Source organism: Eublepharis macularius, chromosome 2, assembly GCF_028583425.1.
Source record: "Eublepharis macularius isolate TG4126 chromosome 2, MPM_Emac_v1.0, whole genome shotgun sequence".
Taxonomy (NCBI): domain Eukaryota; kingdom Metazoa; phylum Chordata; class Lepidosauria; order Squamata; family Eublepharidae; genus Eublepharis; species Eublepharis macularius.
In genome coordinates this window covers 65,688,930-65,709,633 of record NC_072791.1, presented here as the reverse complement: position 1 = coordinate 65,709,633, position 20,704 = coordinate 65,688,930, and the positions used below count along the sequence as shown (strand labels likewise).

General features: G+C 46.4%; 1 protein-coding gene across 2 annotated transcripts in view; it reads right to left on the bottom strand.

Annotated features, from left to right (window-relative positions):
• The window catches only part of SPINT1 (serine peptidase inhibitor, Kunitz type 1), a 41,910-nt gene extending 21,459 nt beyond the window's left edge, over positions 1–20,451 (bottom strand). For both annotated transcript variants that reach the window (XM_054970647.1, XM_054970648.1), the window contains exons 1-2: positions 19,441–20,451; positions 4,835–4,986 (exon numbers count right to left, since the gene is read on the bottom strand). In XM_054970647.1, the coding sequence (XP_054826622.1) occupies positions 4,835–4,986; positions 19,441–19,870 (582 nt within the window). In that variant the 5' untranslated portion in view covers positions 19,871–20,451. The remainder of the gene's footprint in view (positions 1–4,834; positions 4,987–19,440) is intronic.
• Between the last annotated feature and the right edge of the window lie 253 nt (positions 20,452–20,704).

The following is a 20,704-nucleotide window of genomic DNA, read 5'->3' as shown; positions in this document are numbered from 1 at the left end:
CGCTCGGGAGGCAAAGTGGGGGATGAACCGCCCATAATACCCCAGCAGTCCTAGGAATCTCCGAACCTGCTTCTTGGTCTTGGGCTGTGGGGCGTCGGCTATTGAGGCCACCTTGTCCGGTGGTGGCCTGACTTGTCCTCCCCCGACCACGAAGCCCAGGTATTGGAGTTCCTGGAACCCCAGGTGGCTCTTTTTTGGGTTTGCCCTTAGTCCAGCTCGTTGGAGGGCCCTTAAGACGGCTTCCAGGTGTTGGAGGTGGGTGGGCCAGTCGGGGCTGAAGATAATAATATCATCAATGTATGCCATGGCGTACGCCCGGCACTCTCCCAGCACCTGGTCCACCAGCCGCTGAAAGGTGGCCGCCGCCCCATGCAGGCCAAACGGCATCTTCTTGAATTGGAAGAGGCCTTGGGGGGTGGCAAAGGCCGTCTTCTCCCGGTCCTCTAGCCGTACGGGCACCTGCCAGTAGCCCTTTGTTAAATCCAGGGCCGACAGGTAGCGAGCGGACCCCAGGTGGTCCACCAGCACGTCTGCTCGGGGCATGGGGTAGGCGTCGAACTGGGCCACCTTATTCAGTTCGCGATAGTCAATGCAAAACCGGGTGGTCCCGTCTGGCTTGGGAACCAGGACTATCGGGCTCCTCCAGGCACTCCGTGAGGGTTCGATTACACCCAGCCGGAGCATCTCATTTGTCTCCTTCTCCACTGCCTCCCACCGCTTCCTGGGGATGGGGCGCCAGGTAGCCCGGGCTGTCTGCCCCGGGCTGGTTGGGATGGCATGTTGAATCAGGCTGGTGCTGCCTGGCCTGCGGGAGAAGACCCCGGGAACCCGTGCGCAGAGGTCTCGTAGCTGGGCCCGTTGAGCTGGATCAAGCTGGGGGTCCACCTTGGGCGCCTCAAACTCCGGGGCTTCAGAGGTCCACGACAGCTCACTGTCAGGAAGCTCCAATGGGTCCTCAGCCATGCCACACTCCTCTTCGGGGCGCTCGTGCCACTGCTTCAGGAGGTTCACATGCAGGGTCTTCCGCCGATGTCGGCCGACCCCGCACTGGACTTCATAGGTAGTGGGGCCCAGCACCCTTCGAATCGGGTAGGGGCCCCTCCAAGCGTCCCCTCCCTCTCTGGGAAATACCGAGTGGTGCACCAGGACCTTCTCTCCAGCCTGGAAAGTCCTCATCCGTGCACCCCGGTCGTAGGCGGCTTTCTGCTTCGCCTGGGTGCGAGTCAGTCTGCGGTTCGCCTCGGCTTGGGACTGTTGCACCCGATCACGGAGCTGGCTCACGTACTCCTGTGGGGTGGGCGCAGGGTTGCTGGCCTGGGGCCCCCAGCGTTCTGTCAGCCGGGAGAGCATCCCTCGTGGCTTGCGCCCATATAGCAGCTCGAATGGGCTGAAGCCAGTGGAGGCCTGCGGGGTCTCCCTGAGGGCGAACATGAGCGGGTCGATGTACAGGTCCCACTGGTGAGGCTTGTCCCGTGTCATCTTCTTCAGGGCCTCCTTGACAGTCTGGTTCAGCCGCTCTGCCAAACCATCTGTTTGAGGGTGGTAAGCCGAGGTGAACACCTGCCGGATCCCCAAATTCCGGCAGAGTTGGCGCATGGCTGTGGCACGGAACGGGCCCCCTCGATCCGTCAGGATTTCATCTGGCAGCCCCACCATCGCGAAAAACTTGGACAGGGCCCGGACCACCCCCGGGGTCTGCATGGTTTTCAGCGGGATGACCTCGGGGAACCGCGTGGCATAGTCCACAATCACCAGGGCAAAGCGATGGCCCCGGGGTGTGCGTGGCAGCGGTCCAATGAAGTCCATCGCGATCCGTTGGAAGGGTGTCTCCATGACGGGTAGCGGGGAGAGGGGGGCCTTCGGTGGGCGGCGGGCTGCCACCCGCTGGCAGGTGGGACATGAGCGGCAGTGGGCCTTCACATCTGCATTCACGGAGGGCCAGAAGAACTGTTCAAGGATCTTCTTCAGGGTCTTGTGGTGCCCCAGATGCCCGGCCCACGCATGCTCATGGGCCATGCGGAGGACTTCGGCCCGGTAGGCCGCCGGCACCAATAACTGGCGGACCTCCCCCTGGCCACTTGGGGCACGAGCTAGGCGAACCCAAACCCCTCCTTGCTTCTCGATGCGAGGGAGCCGCTGGGACCTCCGTTCATCCCGCACCTGCTCCTCCTCACGAGCGGCTGTCTCTCGCAAGCGCTGCAAGGACTCATCTGCCCCTTGGGCATCGCGGAATGGGCGGTCTGCCGGGGGTCCCGCTGGGTCTTCAACCTGTGGTTCTGCCCCTGGTCTGACAGAGGGACCCTCGCCCGGGTCGTTGGCCTCCTCCACTTGCAGAGCAGTGGCAACTTGAGGGCCTGCCAATTCCCCTGCCGCCTCCAGCAGCAGCCCGGCATTCCCGGGGGCGTCTCTTCCCAATTTCTCCGTTGCCTGCTTGAGGAGCCTGAAGAACCCTGGGGCGTCTCTTCCCAGCAGCACTGGCACGGGTAGGTGGGCTACCCGGGCAACTTCCATTTGGTGGCAGACCCCTAGGTACTCTATTGTGATTAGGGCCGTAGGGTACGGCTGGGTGCGGCCCATCACGTCCGTCACCGGGATCCAGCGGTGCACTGGGGTGGCAGCTGGGAGAAGCTGGGGTTGAATTGCTGAGACTGCACTCCCGGAGTCCAATAGGGCTTGTAGGATCAGCCGGCCTATCCTCACGGTGGCGCATAGACTCTGCACCTGCTTGCCAGGCGGTGGGTTATTTTCCCAAACGAAGGCGCAAACCCTTGGCAAGGCCTCTGTGAGCGCGCCGGCTTGCATCTGCGGCTCTGCTGTCAGTGTTAGTTCCGCTGGAGCAGCTGGGTAGGCTGCCTCCAGCCTTCCCCACATCCTATCCTGGCGTTCCTCCAGCCGCAGTCCGAGCTCCACTGAGGTGGCGGCCTTGGGAGGCCGCCCCTTGACTGGCGCCTGCGCCGGAACGTCTTTCCCCATACGGGCCACCAACTTGTCAGGGCTTGCCGCAGCTGCCGCTGGGCGTGGCACTGGGCGGTCTGCTCCTGACGTCACAGGGGGGCCAGGGACTCTGCAGGACCCTGCTCTGTGGAAGGAGGGGCGGTATACCTCACCCAGACTCCCTCTCAGTCCACTCGCTGGCCTGCTCAACCTGGCCTGCTTACCCTCTGTGTCCTCCATCTCCTCCTTCCAGAACTCTCCTCCAAGCCTCCACCCTTGCATCCTACTGCTCTCACTCCACATCATCACTCCTCACTCACACCCACCACCGCAGAGCTCTTCCCAGCCACCCTTTATAGGGTTTCCTTTCTCCACCCCGCCCTCCTTCCAGGCTTGTTCCCTCTCCTGACTGGGCCCAGCTGTGCATTCCTCCAGGTGTTTCCCTCCAACCACTAATCCCTCCTGGGCCCTTTTGCCATGCTGGCAGGGTGGGGTTGAGTGCGAGCCATCCCCAGCTGAGGGCTCCTTGGCCTTGCTCACGAGGAGCTGCCCCGGCCAGCCTCTGTGCTATTGGGCTTGCCTGGCCTTGCTCCCGAGGAGCTGCCCCAGCCAGCCTCTGAGCTACTGAGCTTGCCTGGCCTTGCTCACGAGGAGCTGCCCCAGCCAGCCTCTGTGCTATTGGGCTTGCCTGGCCCTGCTCACGAGGAGCTGCCTTAGCCAGCTTCTGCGCTGCCTGCTCAGCAATGCTGGGCGGGGTTACCCATCTCCTCCCCCAGAATGCCTGTGGCAGCCCCCCCTGGAGAGGCTTGGCTTCTAGCAACTCCTGAGCCAGGCTGCTGTCTTCTAGCCATGGTGTGGCTCTGGGCTGCAGCGGCGGCGTCCTCTCCCTGCCAGGTAAGGGCTCTGCTTGGGTTGCTGCTGCTGCTGCTGGACCCACCTTCTCCCTGCTGTGTCCCTTTCCCTCCGGCCTGCTTAGCCCCCTCTCTTCCCCCTGGAGGGTGGGGCTGGCTGGTTTCTCCTTGCCCCCTCCACCCCTCTGAGGTACTGGCCTTTTGCCCCTTCCCCATGGAGTAGGTAGGTTCTGGCCCTGGTTGCCGGCTTGGGGGGTGGAGTTGCTGCCACCCTTTTGTCCCCTGCTGTTCCCTCTTGTCAAGTCTGGGGGCTGGGGCTCAGACCCCGGACACTTCTGAACAAATATCCCTAGGATTACATTACTGAAGATCTAGAAAAATGTATCACCCAGTTTCTGCTGTAGGAGAAAAAAACCTTAAAGGCCTGAAGGAAAAAAGGTAGGTTCTACAATGCTTCTAGAATACAGAGAACAATTCCTAAATTCCTGAAGGCAGCCATGGTTATAAAGGCTCTCCCTCTCCCCCTTTGACAGTATTAGGTGATGTGCTTCTCAGAAATTCTGAGCTGATCCTCTTCTGACAATGATGCATTAGAGGTTGAACACACAAACACAGTTTATGTTGTTGGAAATGGGACGGTTATTTTTTTTAAATGGGGCAGGCAAGCTGTGTTATTGAATATTGCAATGCTTGCTTATTTTTATCTCCCTTTTCAAATTATAACACATTAATTATACTATTGCATATTAATAGAACAAAATGAAGTCATTCCTAATTGAATACAAGGATTTCAGATATCTGTTTAGCAGAGTACAGAAATGAAGAGGCCAGAAAAGGAGGAATTTAAAAAGCTTTTTACTTACACAGCTGCTTTCTTTGCATATCATTTCCATTAATTTACTTGAAAGGAGGAATACATGATTCAGCAATTTATTGAAAACTATACTGGAGATTGTGTATCAAGATGATTTACTACATGATATTGGAAGCAGAGAACATTCCTAGGTGGACTTCGTACACTTTTGTGTTAAAACGCTATCCAAACTCACCTCTATAATCACTGAGTGATCACCATGAAGAAGCGTCCATTCATAATGCACAATTCCATGGTCATCAGAACTTTCTGCACCTCTCAGTATCACTTGCTCACCAGGCTGCACTTTCACATCTGCCCGAGCACGGGCCACTGGTGGCCGATCGCCTGGAGGAACAGAGGCAACAAAGTATTAAGTAAGGGGATGGAACATCTGGATTCTTGAGAGGAGGAGGGAGCAATCACAGAATTAAGCTGAAGCAACAGCTGCACCTGCCCTTCAAACCAAGGATAAGGGGGACAGAAGTTAGAGTCAGATTTATGTTTATTTTTAAAATGCATATTCCACATACGTATCTCAGCAAATGGCATTTAAGGAGCAAAGCACATCATATAATTTTTTTTCTGTTTTAAAGAATTAGGCATGCACACTTACTGCATAACCTACATGTGTATAGTATACACAATTGGGGACAGTTTCAGGTGGGTAGCTGTCTTGGTCTGCAGTAGATGAGCAGGTTAGAGTCCAGAAACTTTTCATAGACCAACAAGATTTTCCAGGGTATAAGCTGCCAAGAATCAAGCTCCCTTTGGGACACTTGAAACTTATAAGCTAGAAAGCTTGTTCGTCTTTAAGGTGCTACTGGACTCTAACCTCACATTTGGGAAGCAGGATATCAAGTGCCTCTGAGGTCCAGCAGAAGCGACAGTCAGAGAAGCATACTTGAAGCCTCTGCAGCCATCATATTCAGCCACTGAAATAGTGCTGATGGGGACAGACAGAATTGGAAAAGACACTGCTGCAACACTCTTCTGGTCATGAGGCAGTTCATAAATAATGTATAAAACAACCTGTCAGGTATTGCTGATAGGTGTGGCTGCTTTTAGGTACTAGTCGGTACTCGGCAAAGTGTAAACTAGTGCCCCCCCCTTTCTTTTCCTCAAGGAGTAGCAACTAGAAGCATGGCATGTAGTGGGGGGGGGGGGAATCCCTACTCTTCAGCTACAAATGTACTTCCAACATAGTGGCAAAAAGCTGTTACCAAAATGCCATAGTACCTTGCCTGTTGCAAACTTTTCAGTTTGATTAAATCACTTGTCACATTGGGAACTCCAGTGGTTGCAGCGTAAGAGCAGCTCTGCTGCATCAGATCAGAAATTCATCTAGCCTGGCTCCGTTTCCCATAGTGGCTGACCAGATGCCCCCATCAGTGGCAGAGAACCTACAGCCTGCCCTTTTTGTTGCCCCACAGCAACCAGCATTCAGAGGCACACTGCCTCTGAACATGAAGGTCCCATTTAGCTATCCTGGCTAATAGCCATTGATGAACGTAGTGACTGGAGATTTTTTAATCCCTTTGTAAACTGTAGCATTTCCTCTATCGTTGGAATCTTCATTCTGAATATGACCGTCATGCCTAGATTTCTGCCAGGATACTTAAAACTAAGAGCCAGTTCAAGCAATCAGCAGAGTTAAGTGGGAAGGAACACCTCTCCTGTTCTGTACAACTTCAAGATGCAAGGTACTACATTTTGAAAGCTTCCTGATTTAAACACACACCACTTATTTGGACAAAGAAAAATATTGTCAGGAAAAAGGCTAAGCATTGTGTAGAAATTTTATTTTCAAGAAATATTTTTTTAAAAAAAATTATAGCCAAGATGGAACAATACAGAAAAACAATACCACCCAGTTATGCCAATGGTATAAACTGGTCCTTAGACAGTTGCTGAGACACTTTAAAGTCACTGCAGACTCTCCAGTTCAGTACTTGACCTCGTAAAAGGCATGTGAGATTTTACTCCATGCAGCCATGGGGGAAAAAGGGGGGGAGACCTGGTACACTCACTGCCAGGGTGCAGTGCAAAAACAATTGCTGACAACTCAGAGATTACAAGTTACAGTTTGAAGTAAAGTGGAAATACACCAGAAAGTTTCCAGTGACTTGAATTAGGCTTGCCTTGCTGCCAATCCTTCTGCCAAGCCTCAATACTGAAAGTGATCCAACAAGCAAGATTATTATCTTTCCTTGGCTGGTGGTTACTGGTTAACATGGTATGCTGTTACCAGAACACTCAAGTCACACCCAAAGGAATGGACTAAGCTATACACAAACCATTTTTCATCATTTCTCTGAGGAAATTCTCTCCTAGGAAACCTCATCACTTCTATTTGGCTGTGCTTGAGAGCCAATTAATAAGCTACTGTGGCATGAGAGTCACTTCTCTTGACTTCTTCAGCAAAGACTTATGTATTGTATGGATCACGGAGCCACATGGGTAGAGACAAAGGTTCCTCATTATGCCAATCAGGAGATGTCATGGAAAAATTGTATGATTGGTCCTGCCGACATGGCTCCTTCAATCACTGAAGTAGAGTGGGAAGAAGCTATGTGAAAGCAACTTTCATGCTACGATAGTAAGGTATAGATTAACCCAAGTTCAATTCACATATCCCACAGTACAGATGGCATTGATCAAGTGGGCTTAGATTCACCTCCTACTGCAATGGGAAGATCTTGTACATCTGCTCTCTGTTTAGATAGATAAAGCCATAGTTTCCATTTCCCAGTTTCTTTCTCTACCACCTATCTAAAAAACAATACATTTTTCTTGCTTTTCTACATTACATCGTACCATGAAGAGTACTTGTGAGTGACCAACTACAAACTGCATTTAAAAAACCCCACTGTGTGGCGAACAATAAGCCTGATTATTTTTTGTTGCCTTAACACGTGAAGCCACATTGCTCTTCTTTTGACTTTGCTGGAGTGGTCAAAGGCTATATTGGACTTCGATTCCAACAGAATTGGACAGCAGAGAAGCAAAATGGGGAAGATAGATTTTATAAACCAAGACAGTGCAATTTAGGCATGCTCAATCTATCACAGGTGTCACCAAATCGACTGTGCTGAGAAATCCTCAGAACATTATTTCAGAAATTAATTAACTCCCTAGGTGTGATCATATGATCTCTTCTCCTCTGAAGCTCATTAGTATATATCCACAAAGGCAGAGATTTGAACACATGAAGCTGATACTAACAGACAGATTCCCCACAGGGACCCCTTCATATGCGTCTTTGCCAGAAAGCTCTGGCAAAACCATCAGAGACCAGGGTAAGCCATAGTTTACCCACCTGGAAGCTCTCAGAAACATTAATCAAGGACCCATTTAGGCTCCAGAGCTACCCCATGCCTATTGGACACAAGAAAGAAAAAAACAGGTACGCAGGACAATAAGCAAGTCTCCCAAGTTGGCCATACTTCCTCCACACCCCAGCATAACTTAATCAAAAGCCCAGGAGAACCATCAAGTCTCTGCCCTTCCCTTTATTATACCAGCCTAAGCTTGTAGTTTGGGCAGGGTAACCTTATAACCTCCAGCTGATTTCTCCCATAGAGAATATGTTTAACCATGCCCATAATTGGAGTTCTTTTTACCTTTTACTCCCCTAATTTTCAAACATTTCAATAAGATTCAAAATTTCTAGACCGAACCAATCCTATCTTGGCATAAACAAAAGTACATAAAAGCCACCTTCCAGCTCTTCCAATTTTGTAGCTTGTTTCTGGATCCTACCTGTTACCCTGTCCCCATGGCTGGTCTATTTTCTTAATCTTGCTGGAATCACTGAGCCTTCCTGCTTTGGACTTCTGTTCCCCTCTGCAATCTTTATCATTATGGAGTTGACTTCCCCTGAAAGTCTCCTTTCCCCTCTGGATTGGGCACTCCTTTCTTCAGGATCATGTGTAGCATAGCTTTCTCTTGAAGTTTCCATTTTTCTGCCAGCTTATTTTGCATCTTTAAATCTCCCTCCAATGGACAGAAATCCATAGGCAGATACGATTCTGAAGGTTTATTGGTGTGCTGCATATTTGTTATCTATTGCTTGATGAGTCCTTTTTTGCCATTTCTTTCTTAAATCTGTATTCTGGTTAGGGAAACAAAAATCTTTTTGCTTTTCTACATTACACTACATTACTTTTTCTTCAGTGAGTTGTTTTCTTTTCTGAATATTGTTGGACCCTGGTAAACACTGCACAGGTCAGTCCTGAGTTAGTTAATTGCCCTGGATACACATGTTTGACCTGACATGCAAAGGGAACACTCTAAGCACTGTGTACCCTATTTGGTTAACAAAACTACCTTATAGGAAGTCAGACAATTGATCCATCTCTGAAAATTCTGTGTAGTCTGGTGGAAATAACTTTCCATATTCCTAGGCAGAGGTCTCTTGCAACCTTCCTACTAAAGCTCTTTTCCATGGAATACATTAGGAATTGAAACAGAGACCTTCTTTGTACAAATCACAAGCTTTAACATTAAACTATTCTGGCTCAACTCTGCTAATGCCACTTGCCCTGGGTAAAGTAGCTCCTTCATCCTCCTAACTATCAGGCCCTTAGGTGAGCAAGCAATGCTCACTTCCTCCTTACCTCTGGACCCATCCAGTCTTGTTCCTGCCTTCCCTCTGCAGCCAACCTAGAGTCCTTTTATCTACTCTAATATAACTTGTACTTATAGTTCAATTGAAAGCCCACCATTGTCTTACTGCATACTTGGAACCCTAGAGAACAAACATACAAAGGTGTGAAGCTTTAAAAACCTGACACAACTATTTACCTTTGTTTTCCCTGGATCCAGACAGACATGCAGCAGAAGTACTCCCCATTTCTCCTTTTCTCTCCAGTAGGAGACTTTGGAAGAATGAATAGTTTGCTGCCATAGTCTTCTAGAACACTGGCTAGGAGTTAGGAATGGATAAATTACTAACAGTACCTAGCTTCTTTCTGAATTGTCTCCCAATGAATTCTGCAAGATACAGGGACTAGCCTATGAGATTGCCCTATGTGTGAAAGGTTATATCACAGTCTTGTATTAATAGCTTTCACAATCCAAGAAGCAGTAAAATGTTTGATATACGTTTATTAACTATTTACATGAGGGTGCCAATATTAGAGACAGAAAAAGATTCAGATCACCACCTACTGAGAGGCTCTATTGATAATCTATTTAAGCACAAACCATTTATGATAGCCAATGAGGGTCCATCATAGCTAATGGGTAAAAAAACTGGTACCAAGGAGACTTACTAAGCACAGAAGAGAGCTAGATTTCAATATCGTACTAATGCCATACTATTAAGAGTTTCACACTTCTTGCAACAATCATTTGTTGCAGGCGCCACAGTGTTATATGCAACAAACATATATCTTGAATGACACATTCACATCTTTAAACACCAGTATACTTGTTTTGCGAAGCAGCAGTCCAATTAGGGTTGCCAAGTGCTTTGGTTAAACTTCACTCATTTGCCGATGAAGTTAGTGGTGTACTAGCAGCAAACAGTTGCTGAAATATGTTATATTATCATCATCTTAATTCATAGCCCATCTTTCTCACCAAGACTCAAGGTGAGTTACAAAATATGAACTGCAATACTATTTCACAGTAAGGGCCTCCAATAAACAATGCAGAAGGACTAGGAACGGGAAACAATGCAAACAAAAAATTAAGGCATGACATACCATAATGAAGATAGGAGGTTACAAAGAATGAAGACATTGCAGTGAAAAGGGGAGGTGAGACATATAACAAACATTACAATAGATTATGATACAATAGACTATGATTCTATCCCTTATAGAAGCAACTCCCTGTGGAGCCTTTGGCATTAGATACAGAATTCAATAGGGAATCTTGACCCCTAACATGATGGCTGTATCCCAATTCACTAACACACTTGTTAAACAGAACAATCAATTTAATATAAGTATTACAAAAACTGTGAAAAATCTGATAGCTCCTTATAATCACAGACGGTCTTCACATAGGCTCTGTTTGGAAGATTATATGAATACATGAAGGTTGAAAGTGGGGACAACATTCACTGGTCATGAGAACGGAGCTCTAGAAAAAATGGCCAAGGTCACACTAGCATCTGCATTCACACAGGCTTTTACTATGAGACTTAGCATTCAAAGGGTATCTACTACATGTTTGTCTCACAGTAAAATACTCCCTTGGGAACTTCCTGGAATAATTTAAAATTTCCCAAACAGTATTTGAATGCAAAGCAAAATGCAGTTATTTCCACAGTAAACACAGGGAAAGTACGGGACAAAGCATTCAGAGCTCTGACCTCCTGGCAATGGGAGATCTGTCTAGGCCAAGACCCAGTCTACCATCATTTATGCCATGAAAACCTTGAGGGTACACACACAGGACTGCCCTTGGCGACTGCTGGAAGCTTTAGCAAGTATAAAAATTGTTTACTTTTCACATTTACACCTTGGCTCTCTTTCCCTGGCTCAAAACACCATTATGCAATTGCACTATAAGCAGCACATGGATATTCAAGCCAAATTATAGTCAGACAGCAGCAAAGGATTGCCAGAACAGATCCTCTGTTATTGGCCCTACCCACCAGTAGGCAAGCTGGCACTAGGACAGATAGTGTATTTCACCCAGAAGATGTTAATATGAGAGACTCTTGTTCCAAGGATTTTGAAGGTTCTTTGCGTACGCAAATCATAATCTGCCAAATTGTGGGAGTCCTGCCTCTTGTCGTATCCGGTTGCAGCCATTCTTGGAATCTGCCTAAACTGGATTTACCTACTCTACTCCAGGCAATAAATTTCACTCAAGATCCCCATGAAGGAAAAAAGCAAACAGATCTCATACCCGTAACCCTACTCCTTGAAAACAAAAGACAGATTTAATTTGGTACCCAATCAACTCTTAAATTCACTTTGGATAGGATTGAATACAAACATCAAATCCACTCAATTCTGTTTTGTAGAAAGCAGAAGTATTAATTGGCAACATGGAAATTAAAAGGACAAAACCAGCATATTTTTGTTACAAGCTTAGATTAAGATCTTGGTAGCTTTATTAGTCCAGTAGGAGGAAGTTCATTTAATAATAATTATTAGAAATTATTAGTGAACAAAATATATTGGCATTATAAGACTGCAGAGAGTTTTGTGAAAGAACCCATAGTCTGATCAAACTTACCACTTCCAGGTTTGCTTTTCACTAAAGAGAGAGAGGAAAATCCAAGGCAGCTGTACTGCACAGTTATGGACATATACTAGCAAACCCATTTACAAAATGAGGACATATGAACCTGCTGTGTACTGAGTCAAATCACTGGCCCATCTGTTCGGTTATGGCCTTCTCTGGCTGGCAGCTGGTTTCTCATGCTCTGACAAACCTCCATATCCTAACTCACTTCTTTGCAACACCCCTCCCACCTTCTAACTGGGATAAAAAGACTCAGATCTCCATTCCTACTCATATCTGACAAAGGGAGCTTAAATCTCCCTTTGGAAACTTCATTGGTCTTTAAGGTGCTACTGGACTCAAGCCTTGATCATCAGAATATATGGTATTTGTATACCATACATTCAGATAAAAGTTCAGTTTTGTTGATAGTTGTTCATAGAGTGATGCCTGCTTGGGGTACTTCTGCCCATGCAATACACTAAAACTCTGGACATATCCTGAGTTTCCCAGGATTTCACAATGTCAAAAGAAGGTGTAGCCCTAAAAAACAGACAAAGTTCAAGGATGTTATTATGCCACTCCCACTGAACTGGTTTGCCTAGACCTAGAATAAACTTACACAGTCATAATTCAAACAACATACTCTCTTATTGCCAGCAAAACTCTCTTGAACCTGCCCTTTCTTTGGAATAAACAAAAACAGAGGTTAGCAACTTTTTGTACCTTTGAGGATAGATGTTGATATGCTGGCAAATTTTTTAAAAATAGGATCACATATGCTGAGGGCTGAACTTGACCAGACAGACACCCTGGGAGCATGCTGAATCCCAGGAGTATTGCCAGTACCTCAGAGGTTCACTTCAGACATGACTGTATAGATCTGGTAGGTAACAACTGGCATAAGCCATGTCCTTGGCCTTCCCCCATGCTGCCCTCCCCTCAGTATACCGCCAGCACCCCAAGGGCTCATTTCTGTTGCTCAGGTGAAGAACCAGCCCTGTGTGCCAAGCAAAACAGTTGGGCAGAGTATGGGTTGCATACCCCCAAGCCAACTATCACATACTCCGATGAAAGTTGCCTAAAAACACAGCAGCTTGTTCCATCAGGGCCACAGATCAGTAATGATTTAGGACATTTACAGGGCAGTTTCTCTCTGGCTGTATTTGTTTATGCTGCTTCCTGTTACAGCTGTACCTACAGTACTCCAGAGAATTGTCCTGGATCTTTTGCCTGCAAAGAAGGTGAGTGGGAGAGAGAGGCATTCACTTCAGTGAAGGGACATATGGTTGGATTCGGAAAATTCTGTGTCATAGCCTGGAGTTTATGTTCATTTGACAGCAAAAGCCCAAGACAAAATTGGACGTGGAAACATTGCAGTACATAAAACAGGTGGAGATTGTCACCAAAGTTGTCCAGAGTGACTCCTGCAGAGCTCTGCTCACACCACTTGACTTGGAGCCGAAGAAGGATGAGGAGTAAAGCAACCTGATTGGCTGAAGGAGTTACCCAGCTCCATCTGGATTATTAGAAATTTGCTTCTTACAAATACAGTTAGACCAATCCTACAACTAACATTTTACTGGCCCAGATTTATCTACCATGTTTGTTTACTTTCAAAGTGGCATGTACATTTCCTATGTGGCAACCATTATTTTCAATTATTTCTAAATAAGCTTTTAGTATATGAACAGTATTTTATTCATCCCGATACCAACCCTATGAGTTAAGGTATCAGTATTATCATTTTACCAATCGGCAGAGGGTTGAAGAAAGATTTGCCCAAAGCCATTCAGTTGTCCCAGGTCTGAATTCCCCACAAGAGCCTCTAGGCACACAGTACCAAGAGACCTTCTTTTTCCTCCACATAAAGACTCTGTTTTGTGTTCCTCCTCTTGATTTTCTATACCCAAGTACCTACCTACCTTCTCATAAGTCATAGCCTTAGTGCCCAGACTATACATTTACAGATAATCATTCATCTACTGGTACCTCCTAGTTAGCTGCACACAATCATGTCATGCGCAATCAGCCCCTAGAGTCTTCCTGGTAAATCTGTACTCAATGCAGAGCAACTAAAAGGTGTTCTGTGAAAAGCAGACTGCCCTGGAAAACACCCTTTGGATAAAGATCCTCTCTAACCTCCTTCTGAAATACATTGCAGGGGCCACTCATCTGAGCTACCTTCCCATCTGCCTTCATTTTAAATAGGCCAAGTCTGATTAACTTAAATTCCATCTCCCTCCCCGCCCAGGGAAAAGAATAGATCAAGCAGGATCATGACTATTTCCCATCCATTTTATCATCATGCCACAATTTCAGCCTAACCCTCAATGAGGGAGTACCTCTGTGTCAGGGCTGTAATACTTTTGACAGCAGACAGACAACAGAATGCTCTTCCATTCAAAAGATTCCTTCCAGAGATAAAACTAGCATGTCAAGAAAACTGTCACAAGTTACACTCTCAGAAGTGTGAGTGCACATAGGGGAGAGTAGGATCATGCCCATTGCCCTGACTTCACACACATTTTGTATAACTTGTGAACAAGGATCTAGTGTACATTTGTAAGTTTGTTACATATGAATGGGACGCTGCATGTGCCAGGGTTTCAAAGTTTAGGGGGAAAGCCTCTGAATAGACACCAGGCACTTGTTCACTAGTTACAATGAAGGTACAGAAGCAGATCAGAAAGTTAAAATGGTCCAGGAGGAAGCCAAACTGGGCAACTGCTGCAAGACCACATTACAGGGGCCAAAGAGTCACTGAAGCCCAGACATGGCCAGCAGGATCAACAAAGGCATTGACTCACCTGCTAACTGTTTCCACCTGTGCTACTACAACCACCACCACCACCACCTGATAACAGTGCAAGGAGAAGCAAATGGAGATGATGCTGATAATTGTTGTCACTGAAGGGTCCAAGCTAATCAGTGCCTGTGGTGCTGGCAAAGTTGCTAGGGCTTGGCTCTGCTTGCTGCTCTTGGGCACCAGCAGCCCTCCAGAGTAGCAGTTTACTGGGAAATTTCTCAGTAAGTTAAATGGCAAGTCCACCTCTGATGGGGAGAAACCTTCCCAGACACAGGAAAGTCACTTCAGTGAGGACTGGGTTTCTCAGAGATTCTGTGCTTGCTTCCCACCTTCCGCTTCTGGCAGGCACCTACTTTCAGTTGCTTCGGCTGTGCCTACCTGCTTCTCCTTTTCACACCTTCTCAGTGTAAAACACCATTGCCTTTCAGATGAAGGCATTGTAAGTAATGTCACCAACCTCTCGGTCGGGCCAACTGATCTCCAGACTACGGGAATCAGTTCCCTTGGAGAAGTGGCTGCTTTGGAAAGTGAATTCTATGTCATCGTACCACACTGAGGTCCCTCCCCAAACCCTGCTCTCCCCAGGCTCTACCTTCATATCTCCAGGGATTTTCCAGCCTAGAGTGGACAACCCTAGTCTGTGGGTCCTCTCCATTCATTCTAAAATATCAGTCATTGTGGCTGATATGTTTAGAGTGCATTTTCAGCAAACATGGGGAGTTTTTTTGTTTTTTCGTAAGGAAAGCAAAGATTTTTTTCCAAGAACAGAATGTGCCCCAACTTCTGTGATAGATTGTACTTTATACATGATTCTGTATTAATGTTATATTATATTTATTGTTATTGTAGTTTAACAATGTTGTTACCCATCCTGGGCCAGCTTGCGGGGAGGGCGGGTTAGAAATTCAATAAATTAAATTAAATTACAGCCAAGTCCATCTCTTTTTTCATATTTGTCAATCCATTTTCCCCCTGTTGGTCTGGAGAGAAACCTAGAAAGAGCCCATCAGTGCCCTCAGAACTTTTGGAGAGAGAAGGAAGGGGAAGGCACAGAGGAAAAAAAGAGCCGTTCAACTGCTATTTGAGTCAGATAGTGTTTAGAGCCAGCCTGGGTTCCAGCCTCCTGTATGATGCTAGCAGGAGTGGCCAACCAGCTCTGACGCTCAGAACGGAGGTCAGCGCAATGATGCCACTTCCTGTAGTGACGTCAGCACGCCAGGGTGGGAGTGCATGTACTCCATATGTGTGCTAATAAAAAAACTTCAAATGCCACTCCCCCTCCCTGGGGTCCAGTATTATTCCAGACCCCATCTGGCAACTCTAAAAATAGTACCAAGCTCTGGCAGGCCAGTAACTAAATATTTCTTTGACCTCTTTCACAGTTGTGTTTTGGTAGTGTGACAGAAGAAACGTGATGCAGGCAGTAGTCCTCAGGCAATCCCCTAATAAATACACACTACTATGGTAAGGACAGCAGCACGTGGTCTAGTTGGGGGTTTCCTGCCAAAAAATATTTTAGTGCCCATTCCTTCCACCCTAGCTCATCACAACTTCCTTAAAATATTCCCTGCTGCTGGGCTCATTATTTGAGAAGCTGGCTGGGATGACTGTCGTATGCCATTATCCAAGACAATTGCATAGCCTTGCCTACACAATTAACCCAAGATATATACAGATAGTAGGTAAATTCTGTAATTTTGCCTCCTCCAGCTCCTACAGCAGTCATACTGTGAGGTTCTAAGAAGGTCATGAAGAGAAAATGACGCAAATGCCAAACCATCTGCCAGGCAGATGAAGTCATCTTACTGCTTGGGGCTTTGTTAGTCAGATCTCCTAGAAAACACACCTGGGAAACTTCACTCCTCCTTTTTTTCAACGGAAGTGATGCACTCGCCTGTCCTGTTCAGACACAGAAATCCCCACCTCCTGACCTACTTCATATGTCATCGCTATCAAATTAGTCTATTGTTAAAGTCTGATCCAGGCCCTTTCTTCTCAAATTAGTGTTACTGCATAGCATCTGCAGCCATTATATACCTGAGCATCCTTTACTGCTCTTCCCATTTTCCATTTGGGAAAGTTCTTCAAGTGAATGTCATAGATGTGGAATTTCACTGCATCACAATATACATTTATAACAAGCAACTTCCTTACGTAATTTGATGGAAATACCACAGAACAGTTCATAATTTGCCACTAATAATTTGATGTTAAAGTTGATTTGATTACCACTGAAGAGTTCTGCAATACTTTTAAGCATGCAAAGGAAATGTATAAACACATGAAAATGTTTCAGTACTCATCTTTATGTACTCTACCTGCACAGTATGAAGTGAAAGAAAGGTGATGGACAACTATTACAGATTATAGTTTGATGACAAAACTGAAGCTAGAGCAGTTATTGCTGAAGCAGACATGCAGAAAGTTATTTTGGGGGACAGTGAACCCCAACTTGGCACCTCTGGGTGCCATGCTGCCTACAAATGGGTTTCCTGGTATCAGTTTACTTAACTGATATTGAATTTCTCCAGCATGGCAAACAGCCAGCTCTAGCTTTCCTCCACCTCTCTGGAGCAGGAGGTGCATCAGAAGAAACCAGAAGACATCATCTGTGTGCCTGCTGGGAGCATCCATTCAGAAATAACAGCCACCATTGGAGGAGGAGGAGGATACTCAGGGGAGCATCACCAAGGAAGGCAAACCACCAAACTTCTGGGCTGAACAGAGATATCAACCCAAGTCATCCATGTTGAAAGTTCTTTCTCTGCTTTTCTACATTAGGAAGTCTCTTGTATTTTATACTGAACATGACACTCAAACTCTGATCTTTTTCAAGTAACATGACATTCCTTTATCCTGTAACAGATGAGTTCATGGAGGCTTTTTGCAAGGGGATATAGTAATTTAGGAACAGCCGGTCAGGCTGTATGCTTACTGCAGAGCTGGAGGAAGTGCAAAAGAGGACAATGAAGATGATTAAGAGTTGGAGCACATTAATCATCTGTGGATAGAATTAATACTAGAACTTGGGGGTACCCACTGAAGCTGGTGGGCAACAGGTTCAGAACAGAGAAAAGGATTCTTTAATCAATTAGTAATTACATTGTGAGAGTCACTGCCAGTTGATGTAGTTACAACCATGAGCATGGAGAGTTCTAAAAAGCAGTTAGATTCATGGAGGAGATAGCCTTCAATGGTTACAATGGGATAGAGAAGGTAGAGAAAAAAGTATTTTTCTCCCTTTCTCACAATACAAGAACTCATGGGCACTCAAAGAAATTGCTGAACAGTCAGGTTAGAACGGATAAAAGGAAGTACTTCTTCACCCAAAGGGTGTTTAACACATGGAATTCACTGCCACAGGAGGTGGTGGCAGCTTCAAGCATAGACAGCTTCAAGAGGGGATTGGATAAACATATTGAGCAGAGGTCCATCAGTGGCTATTAGCTACAAAGTATAGAAGGAACTCTTTGTCTAGGGCAGTGATGCTCTGTATTCTTGGTGTTTGGGGGGAGGGGCAATCAGTGGGAGGGCTTCTAGTGCCCCTTCCCCACTGGCAGACCTCCTGATGACACCTGATGTTTTGGCCACTGTGTGACACAGAGCGTTGGACTGGATGGGCCATTGGCCTGATCCAACATGGCTTCTCTTATGTTCTTAATTATGCTACTTGAAGGAACCTTCCAAATTCAGAGACAGCAAACTTCAGTACTAGGAGGCAACACCAGAGGAAGCTTTGGCCACTGTACCTTGTTCATTGGCCCTCAGAGGGCAACAGGTTGGCTGCTATGTAAAACAGGTTGCTGAACTAGATAAACCACTGATCTGATCCAAGAGGCCTCCTTTCAGGTTTTTTCCCCTTCATTTAAATCTATATGCATTATTGATACCATCAGGCCTTTTTCATATGCTTCTTTAACAATGTTGGACCGCACAGCTATCAGTATTATAAAAAAATTAAGTAATTAATTGTAGCAGCTAGCAACTATCAATAATGATTCTTCAAACAATAAGCAGGTCTGTACAATACCTGCACATGATATTTGTATATTTACTTCATTTATATCCCACCTCTCTCTCTAATGGAGACCCAAAGCTGTTTAAATAGTTGTCTCCTCCATTTTTAAATTTATATCAACCCTGTGAGGTATGGTAGGGCAGCAATAGGTGACTGGCCCCAGGTCTCCTAGCAAGCTCCCATGACAGAGTGGGGATGCAAATCTGGCTCTCCCAGATCCTGGTCTGATACTCTAAACAGTACACCATGAAGTTAAGCTAGTATGGCTCTGGCTTGGTTGGGAGACCTTTTGGGAACCTTATTTATGCCACCTTGAATCCTAAAATGGACAAAAAGGATATAAATAAAATAAATTAGGATGTCACTATTTCACTTCCACTTTCTGTTGAGAATAAATCCAAATGTTGCATTATGTGAAAGGATACTTAGTAATGTTTCAATTACACACAAACATACAAATTGCTAGATCAGACCAAAGTTCATCTAGTCCACCATTTCATTTCCAATAGCAGCAAAGACAGAGAGCCTCTGTACACTTAAAGTCAAACCATGAATACAGGGGCCTTCTCTTATTGTTCATTTCCAGCATCACGGTATACTTCCTATGAACATGGAGGCTTCATTTAGCTATCAGAACTAACAGTGGCTGATAAACTAGTCCTTTTAGGCCTTTCGAAAGCATTCAAACTAGTGGAGAAACAAATACGTAACTTTGTATTTCCTTTTATCAGACCTGAACATTCTCCATTACCCTTCCCCAGACACCAGCACACCTTTCTCTCCTTACCACCATTTCCTTGCTCCAGCATAGCTATATAAGTCTCATACATATCCTTCTCGATATAATTGAGGAAACCGTCCTTCTTGGCGAACTTGCAGACAAAGGCCTGGTCATAGAGACAGTTCATGAGAAAGCAACTTTGGATGCTGTCTTCCTCTCCCTGAGTCTGCTCCACCAGGGCTAAGTTACACATCGGATCCTTACAGCAAGCTCTCACACAGTCCCTGTTCCTTTCCAGAGTTGGGGAGTCCAGGAAAATAGCTCCGTTTTGCACGGATGCTTCCATGTCCAGCACAAACTCGGGCATCCCAGCTGTAAAGCGAGCCAAGCATCTCTCTCCAAAGGAGGCCCCCGCCTGCCCCTCTTCCTGGCCGAAGACTAGCACAGTCATTATAAAGCTCACCAACAACTGGAGCTGATTTCTACTTCTGGCCATCTTGGCAGGCGAAGAGCCCTCTTCCCGCCCAGGTGTGGATCTCCCACAAGCAAAGTAGACGGCGCGCGCGCGCGGTCGTTCTTGTTGTCGTTACGTCCAATACCTAAGGAGAAAAACACGAAGAGCCCTTGAAAGACAGTAGAGGCAATTTGAAGGGGGAGGCTAAAGGAGGAGCAGTTGCTAAAAACAAGTTTTCTTCCAAGAATGTTCTCGCGTTGTCAAATAAATAAATTCACTCTCAAGCGCAAACGCTTCCCGAACTTCTTCGCACGGTTCCCAGAACCCAACCCAGGTAGGGTTCGTGCGCTTCCTTTTGTGACGCAGCGTCTGTCTTCTTCCCACAGAATGAGCGTGGGTGGGAATTTTAGGCGCGAAGCCCCGAGGCTCTCCCCACAGCCCCTCAAGCTGTGCGCGGCTTCTTCCCCACCACGAGTCCTGCTTCCTCTTCTGGAGGAACAACGCTCGCCTTCCCTGCTTTTTTCCCTGCTCTCTACCTGTAGAGTTTCAGGTGAAACTGACTCATAGGCCGCCCTGTGGCCCTAGAAGGTGTCTCCCTTCCGCCGGAGCCGCTCTGTCTTTAACTCCTTGCTTACTGCCTGAACTTCAGGTGTGCCTTTAACAAAAGTTCAGGAAGAGACAGAAAGGCTCCAGGTGGCCGGAAGTGAAATCTGATCCTTGGACAGAATCTTTTTTTAAAAAATACCTATTTATTTAGACAAGGCAAGCGAGAAGAGGAAAGTCCTTCTACAAAGGGGAAGTGAACTTAAAACGCTGAAAGTGGTTTAGTACCCTGTAAGGTCTAACAAAGAAACAGTAGCGTTTCAAACCCTAACT